The sequence below is a fragment of the Eublepharis macularius genome, chromosome 1 (genome assembly GCF_028583425.1).
Source record: "Eublepharis macularius isolate TG4126 chromosome 1, MPM_Emac_v1.0, whole genome shotgun sequence".
Classification (NCBI taxonomy): domain Eukaryota; kingdom Metazoa; phylum Chordata; class Lepidosauria; order Squamata; family Eublepharidae; genus Eublepharis; species Eublepharis macularius.
Genome location: NC_072790.1, coordinates 33063079 through 33075246, shown reverse-complemented (window position 1 = coordinate 33075246; position 12168 = coordinate 33063079). Strand labels below are relative to the sequence as shown.

Sequence of the window (12168 nt, the reverse complement as noted above, 5' to 3'; positions counted from 1 at the left end):
CAGACAGACCACAATAATGCTGTACGGCGTTTTGACCGTCATTTCTATACCTGCTTGGTGATGTGATTGTAATTGCGATTGGGCTTGGCTTCTTTATTGTAAATGAGCCTTTGAGGAAGTTTACTATGAAACGGGAAATGTTATATATGCTGGCAAAACCCGTTAGGCTTGTGGAGTCCGGATGGGGCTCAGGCTCCTTGATTCCGGCTCGGCTTCCAATCTGATATTTTGCAACCTCCCTAGAAAATTTTCTCGTACAGGGAGGGACAGCACAAAGGAAAACACCAAGACATGTGATTACTGTGATATCCAATCTATACGCTTACCTTTACATTGTATAAGAAGTGTGTTTTCCCTTAGAGGATTTCTTTTCACCAGTTGGATTTTTGTAGAGTTGGGACTCTTCTGAAAGTATCTGAGGAAGTTTGATGACTGTTATTTATTATGAATGTTATATTTACTGATGATATTTATTGAACAGTTGTCTTATGAATGGATATTAGGATTGTGATTTTGGACTGTATTTATATCTTTCTTATTGAGTACTTTAGCACTGTTGCACTTTTTATTTAAATATACTTGTAAACCTATTATGTATGTGTAGATATATTGCTCTACCTCCAGATGGTAGTTTAGGGTTGTAGCTTAGTGGTACGTGGAGGAGCCCTTCAATTTTTGTAGAATTGTACCCACCTGGTGGTTGGCAACCTTATTTCCTACTCCTAATATATTTGAAGAAATGGTTACTTTTTGTATTGAGGTTTTTTGCAATCTACTCAAATTATTTCTTTCTGTGCCTTATATTTGTTTTGCCAGAACTTATGCTTCTTTCTGAGCACTTCATTTGGTCAAGACTTCCATTGTTTGAACAAAGTCTTTTTGCCTTTTCTGAATTCCTTCACTTGTGTTGTTAGCCAAGCAGGCACTCTTTAAGACTTTGTTAGTACCTTGACTGGAGAAATCCATTATATCTGAGTCTCAATTGGTATGGTTGTCAGTCGTTTCTAAACATCCTGAAGACATTTTATTCTCTTAGTTCTTATATCAGTTTTGGACTTTGGGGACAATATCCAAAGCGTGATTTGTAGCCAGGCCTTAAGTCTTTCAGAGGCCCTTTGACCTATAGGTGCTGCTGGCAAAGTCTGTCCCATAAGAGATGGAAATAAGCTCCTTCCTTGCCGGATGTGAGATAAGTTGATCCTTTGAAATCTGTAGTTTGCTCTTTTGCAACTGAAAAGCCAGACTCCTCTGATCTCTTGTTTGAGCCTGCCCTGATGATACGTGAACAGCATTGCACAATATTTTATTTTTATCCTGGGTACCCATGCCTGAAGAAGAATCTGAGAATGATAAAGGTTGCCAAGTTTTATATTACATTTTGGTCAAATATTTAAACCACCCCCACCAATATTTCTAGGTCAGATTTGTTTAATGAGCAACTTCATCTTTATCATTAATCATTAACAATGGGGGGCGCAGAGGAGATACTATAGTAGCAAGAAGCGTCAACATTTCACTCCAGTTTTTAAAAGAAGCTTCACTTTTATGCACAGTGTCCTTAGAGATGGATTCTTCCTTTTCTCGCCTTAACATATGCACTGTATGTTTTCTCTTTGTACTTGCTACTATCGGAGAAGGCGGAAGACTGTTAGTCATACCTCAGGATGGAAGCCATTGGCTCAGCATGCGGGCTGTAGTAGAGAAACTCAGTGAAAGAGGTCATGAAATAGTGGTCGTGGCACCAGAAGTTAATTTGCTATTTAAAGAATCCAAGTATTACACTAAGATGACATACTCAGTACCGTACACGCCAGATGATTTTGCCGAACGCTTCCGCTTGTTCAGCGACCAGCCCTTTGATGAAGTGCCTTTTCTTTCCATGGTCGTAGGGGCATTCAAGACCATGATGTACCTTCTCGAGATGCTTTTTGTGAATTGTGAAAGCCTTCTGAGGAACAGAGAAATCATGCGATCCTTAGAAGAGAGTACATTTGATGCCCTTTTTACAGATCCAGCTTTGCCATGCGGCGTGATCCTTGCTGAGCATCTCTCGATCCCTTCGGTATACTTCTTCCGTGGCTTCCCATGCGGGTTAGAGAATGCCATCACTAAGTGCCCAGATCCGGTTTCCTATGCCCCAAGATGCTATAGCAGGTACACAGATCACATGACATTCATCCAGCGATTGGTGAACCTATTCATTAGCTTCTTAGAGACACCGCTGTTTAAAATTTTATATACCAGATACCAAGAGATTGCTTCCGAGCTTCTCAAGAGAGAAGTACATTTGCCAACCCTTTACAGAAATGGTTCTGTTTGGCTTTTACGCTATGACTTTGTGCTGGAGTATCCTAGGCCAGTTATGCCCAACATGGTCTTCATTGGCGGGATAAATTGTGAAGAAGGAAAACGCTTGTCACAGGTAAGTGGTCTATATCAGTATTTAAACTGCATCTTTTTAGTGACAATATATTCCTTGCTGCTAACCAAGTCACACCTGTGAGATCAAAGGTTTGTAGACAGTGTTGCCCTGTTTGCGGTCTTCCCAGTCCAGAGGCCAGGGGTATGGCATAGGGACACCATGTGGCCAAAGATACCTGCCTGCCACTTTTCCTCTATAATTTGTGGGGCATGATGAAGTCAATTTATTCTAGTAGGGACTTGGCAGGATTTGATGTCTAGAAGTAGCTTGAATTGTTGTATGATGGTTGATGTTTTCTGTTACTTGTGTTTTATTTTACTATTTTTCGTTATTGTTATGCAGTTAAAAACTCAACGATATAGATATAGATATAGATATAGATATAGATATAGATATAGATATAGATATAGATATAGATATAGATATAGATATAGATATAGATATAGATATAGATATAGATATAGATATAGATATAGATATAGATATAGATATAGATATAGACACACACACCCCTCCATACAGGGGTAGTAGAGCAATACTCTTGTTAAGACCAAGTCACCATTACAAAATAGTGTGTTGGCTTTCAAGGTAGAGGTGAAACCAGGACAAAAAGAAGGATAAGGCAGGAAGAGGAAATGTTGAGTCTAGCTGTTGTGGAAATACAAGCCCACTGTTTTAAACAGCCTTAAAGTGGAGTGGAAGGGATGCTTTGCAGACTAATGAAGTTCAACTGTATCTTGCTTGTTTAAAAAGATCATAGACATGGTGGGACAAAGAAGCAGTGGCCATTTTTTATTTGAGAATGTAAATGCCAGTGCTTGTTTAAAAAACTGGAATCCATAGCTATATCTGGAAAAATGGAATTCCCCTTCCCGTAAAAACACTAGTTATTTAACTCCATCTCTGGAACTTACTGAAAGGGATGGGTGATTCCTTATAAGGCAGAGAATGGCTGTAAAAAAACCATGATAACCCTTATATTAGCAGGGCTAGCGATTGATCTTAGATGACCCACTAGGTGTAGAAACAATAGAAACCAAATGTTGCAATATTATCTTGTGGATGGGGGCATGTTTTTCCAGCCAGGGGTTAGCCTAATTAAGTCTGCAGTGCAGAGCTGAGTGCTGTTGTCAGAGAGAAGGGGGCTGGGAGATAGAGCTTCGACGTTTGACACACTACAGGGAAGGAAAAACAAAGGGGTCAGCATGATTCAGCGGATTTGCTGGTTTGATCTGATCCGTGCCTGGATGGAAGAATTACTCTCCTACATCAAACCCTTAAGGATGTAGTGGGGAACTTTTGCACCACTTATTAGAGGAGTTCAGATCTCTCTGTATCTTTGTAAGCATGCAAGCATCTTGGTAATCTTGGTGGTACACTAGCGTTGTCAATTCCGGGTTGGGAAATTCCTGGAGATTTAGGGGTGGAGCAACCCTATTGAGGTATAATGCCATAGAGTCCAAAGCATTCGTTTTATCCAGGAAAGCTCATCTCTGTAAACTGGAGGTTAATTGTAATTTGGAGAGTCTCCAGGCCTCATCTGGAGGTTGGCAAACCTATGCTACAGACTTCAAAGTTGGGACTCTGAATAACAAAGCACCTAGTGATTACCACGGAGGTCAAATAGACTACAGCCAGTCCCTACCCACAGAGCATAGACTGATGCTCTCCCCGGAAGCCTTGGGGCTTTCTGGGAGTCAGCCACCCCCCTTCTTCCCCTATCCAAGTCTCCATGAGGCATGCCATGTTGGCCTTCTCACCCAGTATTAAACCCTGAATAAAGGATGTTTTATTGTGAACTAGCTTATGGTTCAGTCGCAAAGAACTTGTTCTTTGCAACCAGACCCAAGACCAGTTCCTGGGGAGTGGGGAGGGAAATGAATCCATCCGCAGGGGGGAGAGAGCTTGAGAGCCTGGTCTGTCCTTTTTCTTTAGGCACCTGTACATTGCATAGGATTTTGGGGGAACATCTTCTTTCAGTTTATGTTAGGCCCCCAGTGAAGTAGGAAACAGGGTCAAACGTCTGCCACATGATTGGCATGGGGACTTGCAGGTGGGAAGTTAATTCAGAAGTGGTGCAGATCAGGACTGTTCCTGCCTTCCCCCTGAACCTGAGCCATATTCCCAAACCAAAACAGCCCTAGGAGGCATTATATACGTTCAGTGCACTTGCAGTTCACTGATGGGACAAAGAATGCCCTTCTGGGGCTATTTTGAATTAGCAAAACAGTGGGGAGGAGAGGCAGGAATCCCTCCTCCCCCTATGCTGTGGTCTTGATCCAAACTGTGCCCATCCAGTGCTTGTGAATTGAGTTCCCTCGGGAAACTTGCACTTTCTGTGTGGTTGCAATTCCATGCAGTGATCACGCGGTAGATGTAACGTGTAGTTTGGACCGTACTGTGAATCTGTCATGTTCTGCCTTCAGCCCTTTAGGGTAACATGTGTGCCATGTTTGGCTATTTCTACCTTCCAGATCAAGCGCTTCTCAAAATATTAAAAAAATACCATGTAGCTGTTTAAAATAGGGTTCTAGTTTCTGATACAGCTCTATTTAACAAATCTAGAAATTTCTGTCTAGCATATTTTCCTTTAGAAATTCACGTAGTATCCTATCAGTCATTGCTCAGGTTCATTTGATCATAGGAGCTCTGAAAAAGAAATGAGAAAGGAAGTATAGAAGACAATATGTGAAACAGTAGGATTTGAGTCCAGTGGCACCTTAAAATTTTCAGAGTGTAAGCTTTCAAGAGTCAGAGCTCCCTCCTTTATACACCAGAGGCTCTGGGTCTCAAAAGTTTACACACTGAAAATCTTGTTGGATTCTGAGGTGCCATCAGACGCACATCCTGCTGTTTTACTGCGGCCCAACATGGCTACCCACCTGAAATGAACATTTGAAACAGGTCTGCTGGTCTTAGCAGAGACAGCTGTAGACACTGCATACACCATAACCGCCATCACTTTCAAACACCGATTAGCGGCAACTAAGCCATTTTACAATTAAATCAGGCTTTTGAATTGGTGACAGTTTCCTTTACAGAACGAGTACTCCTGTTTAGAATAACAACTTTGGGGGGGCTAAAAGCGCCTTTGGCCATTGGTCCCCTCCCCCAAGTACAATGCTCCAAACATCTCAAGGCCACCAGGACCCTCAAGATCCCCCTTTAAGCTACTACGGCTATGGCTGAGCGCTTAGAGGGGGCAAAGACTTACACAATACAGTTACTCATTTAAGGAAGAGCAAGAGTCAAATTCAGTAGCACCTTAAAGACAGTGAAGAGTTTCCAGGGTATAAGCTTCTGAGAGTCAAACTCCCTTCATCAGGTATGAGACATCTCTTATCTGGCATCTCATATCTGATGAAGGGAGATTGACTGTCAAAAGCTTCTATTTTGGAAATCTTGTTGGCCTTTACGGTGCTACTGAACTCAAGTCTTGCTCTCTTCTACTGCAGACCAAAATGGCTACCGACCAGAGACTGTCTTTATTTAAGGAAGGAACTCCTTATAGCTGCGAAAAAGCTTTGAGGGAAATAACTTCTTAAAGTTGTATTTCAGACCCTGACAATGAATAGACATTAAACTATAGAAGGGCACCATGATGTTCAGTAAGAACTTGACATTGAAACGCATGTTACGATGCACTGTTTGAACTTCTGTTCACGTGGTTGAATTGCTGTTAAACATTTATGTGAACACCATAGGTCAGGCGAGGAGAACGCCAAGAGGTTAGCAAGAGAAAGGTACCAAATGTGACGAGTGGGTTTTTGATGCTGAAACCCATTGTCTTGTTCTCTGTTCTTCTAGTACTGCTGCTTTTCTATGATACCCAGAATGTTTACCAGTTATTGAGACTGAATTAGTTTTATTCAAAATATCATGAATATCTTTTTTATTACTTTAGTCTTTCCTTTGCCATTTGTTTTTTTAAAATTGCATATTTAAACCTATCTTCAGAATTCCTTCAGCAAGCCCCAGGAACTGTCTAAGTGGTTAAATCATGGATATATTTAGCTGGGAAAAAATTCAAAACAAAAACTTCAGTTCCTTTCCACCTTCTTCATCCTTCGCCTCTTCCCCCTCCAAAGTGCGACTTTCCTTCCATTACTCCTTCTGCTTCTCCTTTATACCTCTTGTCTGCCTGTCAGTCCAGCTCCTCCTACGCCCCTTTCTTCTGACAGCCTGAAACCTCCGCCTCCCATGTAGCCATAGTCCCCACAGAGCATCTGGGCTCAAATGAGCTGGTTCCACCCAGTGCCAATTTAGATCCCATCTCTGATGAGGCAGGGCCAGGACCCACAGTGTCACAACTGTCCCTACCAGTGGGCAGGCATCGTGCCAGTGGGAGCAGCCATAGCTTTGCCTCACAACCTCACTGTGGCAGTCTCTTGAGTATGGTTGCTAACCTCCAAGCAGGCCCTGGTGATCTCCCAGAATTACAACTGATCTCCAGGCTATCGAGATTAGTTCCCCCAGAGGAAATGGCTGCTTTGGAGGGTGGTCTCTATGACATTATACCCTGCTGAGGTCCTTCCCTTTCCCAAGCCCCACCATTCTCAAGCCCCACCCCCAAATCTCCAGAAATTTCCCAACCCTGAGTTGGCAATCCTAGAAGTAAAATGGAAGCAATTCGGCCTAGGCCTTATCTGTCTTGCTGAATGATATACATGTTGTTGTGCCTGTTTCAGTTATACTCCATTCAGGTTATTTGTTGCAAACCTTGATTAGCCGTGGACTACAAACAAGTCAACAACACATACAATTAATACGTAGATATCTCCATTCCAGAAAGACTGATGATAACGTGTTAAAGCCGGCCATAGTAAAGGCTATACAGCACTTAGAGAATTCAACTGTATATAGATATCTGAAGAAGTGAGCTGTGGCTCACGAAAACTCATATCCTACCACAAATTTTGTTAGTTTTATAGGTGCTCCTGGACTCTTGCTCTTTTCTACTGCTACAGACAGATGGCGACCTATCTTGACCTATCTGTATTAGACATAGTCTGCCAGTATGGAATTTTGCAATTGTTTCCAGCCACTGGAGCAGACTGTGCCCATTCTTCGTCAACTTCATTCTTTAATTATTACTTAGCTCTCCCAAACCCAAGATGCTGAAGAGCTGGGAAGATAAAACCATAATTTTTCCTCAACAGTTCTCAACCACCCTAAGTCATTATCTAAGAGAATTAATGAAGTTAATCTGGATGGGTAGAAGGTTTCAGTTATACAATACACCTAGTTTGGATCTTAATTGTACTCAGCTGTTTGATATATCAATATGAACATTTCAAGATGGTCTCTACTGATTCAAATCACTGATTTGTGTACTCCAATAATCTATCCCAGAAAACCTCAGATAATGACCTGAAATCCCTTAACTGGAGATGCCAGAGATTGAAGCTGGAAGGTTCTATGCGCAATGCACGTGTTTTCACACTGATCTATGGCCCTTGTTGAAAGTTAATGTTCTACTAGCAAACGAGGCCAAAGTTCAGTGATCTGTGATATGAGGCTATGCTGAATCATGGTAGTATGTGTATAATTCTTGCTGAGAGACGGAGCGCAACAAGAGACATGCTTCCCACGTTCCACTTCCAGAGGGGGCATGCTACAGCACTGCTGCTTTTCCTGTCTTCTTTGCATATTACCTCTGGTGGGAAGCTCCTGGTGGTACCCATGGATGGAAGCCATTGGCTGAGTATGCAGTCAGTCATGAAGCAGCTGAAAGAAAATGGACACGAGATAGTCATTGTTGCACCTGAAGTAAACCTGCACATAAAACCTTCCGATGATCTTTATACCCTGAAAACCTATCCAGTGCCTTTCACATACGAAGATCTGGAGGAACATTTTAGGTACTTCGTAAATGGAATTTTTGATGAGCTGCCTTTTCTAGTTATGGTTGTTGAACGATATAAGGCGATAAGAAAGACTTCGGAGATGTTGTTTTCCACTTGTACGTCCTTAATACACAATGAAGAACTGATGAGGTACTTTGAGCAGAGTAAGTTTGATGCACTTTTTACAGACCCTATGATGCCATGTGGCCAAATAGTTGCCGAATATCTCGGCATCCCTTCTGTATTTTTCTTGCGGGGGATTCCTTGTGGTTTAGACTCTGAGGCCCTTCAGTGCCCCAGCCCTCCTTCGTACGTTCCAAGAATATTTACAACAAATACAGACCATATGACGTTTGCACAACGTGTGAAAAATCTGCTGATGTACGTGTCGGAATTCTTCCTTTGTGGTTTTGTTTACTCTCCTTACTCAAGTCTTGCTACAGAGTTTCTTCAGAAAGACATAACTGTCGCAGAACTTTTGAGCCGTGGATCACTTTGGCTGATGAGAGCAGACTTTACTTTTGATTATCCCAAACCGTTAATGCCGAATGTGGTTGCAATTGGAGGGATAAACTGTGCTGGGAAAGAATCCTTAACTCAGGTTGGTAACTTTTGCTCTTTTCTCAGAAATGTCAGAATAGTTTTCTGAATTTTGTAGATAATTTTATTTAGACATAGACACTAAAATTATACCTACATTAGGCAAGATGATTTGAAGAGTTTCCATCAATGGCCTTAGTTCAGTGCCTGGTTATTTCCATTCAAAACCTGTTGGAATCCAAAAGATTTAAACACAACAAAGTCTACAATGGATTGATTATATTATATACAAGGTTCTAAGCTTTACAGCAATTTTGTTTCTGGTATTTTAATACAAGAAATAGTATTATGGCTGGGGATAGTACTGCATATAGGCTTTCTAATCATACATATATTTTGCTTACTGTCAAAAAAGTAGCACACTAACAATCCCCGTTGTTCTCCTGCTAAGATCTTGTTTATTTACATTATTTACAATCCACCTTTCTCATTTGAGACTCAAGGCAGATTACATAGTATAGGTCAAATATAGGATAGGACTTCCTACATAAAGCAATAAAGTTTGGATTGCAGAAATCTGGAAACAAGCAAAAGTGTGATGTCGGAGCTGAAACAAAGCTGAAATAAAGGATAAGCATTAACAAGATGCATTAAACAATGCAGAAGTTAGATAGCAGGATCATACTAACGTAGACAAGACATATTATACCCAGTGGTGAAGACTACAGCCTATCCTTTTACCAAAGCATTTTCATGAAACTTTTCCCCTACAGTACAGCTCTGTTGCCTGTGAAAAAAGCCCTCCTGAGTAATGCAGTTTTGCAAAGTTTGCAGAAAGTCAGAGTGGAAGCCCTGTTGACCTCATAAGGCAGGCGATTCCGCAAGGTAGAACTGAGGATGTGTGTGTATGGGCAGTTGTTGATTGTGCCCAGCTGCAGGGTAGTAGCTGCAGGAGGCTCTGCTCCGAGAAGTGCAGCTGCCATGGTGGCACATAGGGGAAGAGGCGGTCCCACACATATGAGGGGCACAAGGGCATGAAGGGCTTTTGTACGTGATAGCCCAAACCTTGAACTGAGCCCAGGAACTGATGTGCGGCTAGTGGAATGACTGTAGAATGGGAGTAATATGCACGCTTCGCCTTGCTCCATCTGCAGCACCATTTGGTGTCTCCGAGCTCTTTGAATCACTTGCTGCTAATTAGAGTTCTGCTGTTGAGAAGGTACGTTCATTGCATTAGCCCCTTGTTGCTGGAGACTGCTGCTAAGAGATGAAAATGAAATCCTGTAAGTTATAGCTGACTTATGGAGACCCCTGGTGGGGTTTTTATGGCAAGAGTCTAACAGAGGTGGTTTGCCATGGCCTGCCTCTGCAACCCTGGTCTTTGTTGGCGTCTCCCATCCAATTACTAATCAAGGCTGACCCTGCTTATCTTCTGTGATCTGACCAAATCAGGTTCTGCTGGGCTATCTAGGTCAGGGTATGCTGTTAGGAAATATCTCTGAAGTATTAGCATTCTGGATTATCTGTGGTTGTCAAGGGCTTTTTTTGTTCATGGGGGCCCTTTCTCTTTTGGTACGACCCCTTTCTCCTCTAACCACACCCCTTCCATTTGACCCCTCCCCTTAGGCTCTACCCGTCTCTAACCACACCCTTTACCATTTCAATTTGCTTGCTCTGGTAAAGAAAAATCACACAATTTTTTTGCTTTTGTGGTTACCTGAAAGCAACACAGAAAATCGTTGCCCTGTAGATGCACATTCTTGGCTTTCAGTGGAAAAATCGTTCTGTATATTACTACACTGACAGTTCAAGATGGGTAGCCGTGTTAGTCTGTCTGTAGCAGCATAAAAGAGCAGGAGTCCAGTAGCACCTAGAAGACTAACAAAATTTGTAGTAGGGTATGAGCTTTCGTGAGCCACAGCTCACTTCTTCAGATACAGATACTGACAATGTACAGTTAATGTGAAAAAAGAGGTCATGTGGTTTCCTAAGTTATGTGGGTCCCACAATTTTTTGTGTGTAGGATGTTTAAAATGCCACAGACACCGTCTGAGACACTTAAAGAGCCTTTTGCTCCCTCGTCCCTCCGATTCCTATGAATGGGAAATGTGGGCAGCTTGGCAGAATGTTGGACAAGTGACAGTTGAAAAGTCCTTTGGACAGCAGTCAGAGAGCCAAGCTGCAAGACTAGGATGCCTACATTTCCCAACAAAACTTGAGGGAAGCTGACAAGTGTCCAACCTGTGCCTTTTGTCACTTGTAGTTCGGCTCTAACTTAGATTAGGCATTTACAACTGAGAAATAATTTCCCTCACTCTTTACCATAAAGTTGGCTTTTCATTGTCCCTGTATCTGTGCTAGACGTTTCCTCCCCCTGGACCAGAGGAAGGGCTTTTTATTTTAAAAAAATCAGCCATAGAATATTGTTATATTAATATACCACAACTGTAACAATATGGGTAACAGGTTCTGTGAATTCCCAGCTTTTTATTTCTTTAAAATGTAAGTCTCTAGCCTCTTGCCATGTTGAGATATAAGCAGAAAAACATATATCTGCAATGCAATGGGCTACAAATTTCCTTCTTTTAAAAAAATGAGAATTCTGAGAACCTGGCACACATATTGTTACAATGGTATATCAATATAATGTTGCTTTTAGATGAAAGAAGCTATTATATCTCTTCAGGGAACGTGGGGAGTGATGTCAGAGTGTTGGGATGCTGCTCATCACCCCCCCCCCCCCATTTCATGCCATTTTTCTCCCACCACCCAGCTGAGAAGTGGCTGAAAGTGCCACGTGCTGGTGCAGGGAATCCCCTGCCACAGAGGAAGCAAAGGCCGAAGCTGCCCTTCATTTTGCAAAATTAATATTTTGTGCTCCATTGTTCTTGTCTTGTGGTTCATGTCAAAAAGGAGGGGAGGGCTTCTCCGGTAATGGCAAGAACAACCGCAGAAAAAAATGAAGAGACTCTGCAAATTAATACAGTAGAGCTGTATACATAAATACATGAATATAAGGGTGCTCACAGGCACTCCAATACATTTAATCGGTGCTCACAGAAGTTACATGGAAATCAATCCAAATCAATCAAAAGGAAGGTAGCAACAATGTCCAAAGTAAATTGAAGTGCAATGTAGAGATATGAGGCTGTGATGTAGCAGATGGAAGGGCGATGTCCGAAGCCAAATCAGCCACGCCTACGGGATTTGCCAGCATACATAATTCCAACCCGTTCCGTGAAAACTCACTTCTTCACAGGCACATTATTCTCATATCCAGGGAGACCACAGTCTCGTAATTTTCCTCCATCACTTCCCAGTAGAGTTTTCTTTGGCCTGGATCCAGGAGTGCCCATTCCT

General features: G+C 42.1%; 1 protein-coding gene across 4 annotated transcripts in view; it reads left to right on the top strand.

Annotated features, from left to right (window-relative positions):
* The window catches only part of LOC129326452 (UDP-glucuronosyltransferase 1A3-like), a 175969-nt gene that overhangs the window by 22625 nt on the left and 141176 nt on the right, over window positions 1-12168 (top strand). The window contains exon 1 of one of the 4 annotated variants that reach the window (XM_054974673.1): window positions 1547-2422. The exons of 2 other annotated variants lie outside the window; for them this stretch is intronic. In XM_054974673.1, the coding sequence (XP_054830648.1) occupies window positions 1565-2422 (858 nt within the window). In that variant the 5' untranslated portion in view covers window positions 1547-1564. Of the gene's footprint in view, window positions 1-1546; window positions 2423-7958; window positions 8870-12168 lie in introns of those variants that run through there. One more of the 4 variants, XM_054974634.1, reaches the window with a different exon arrangement.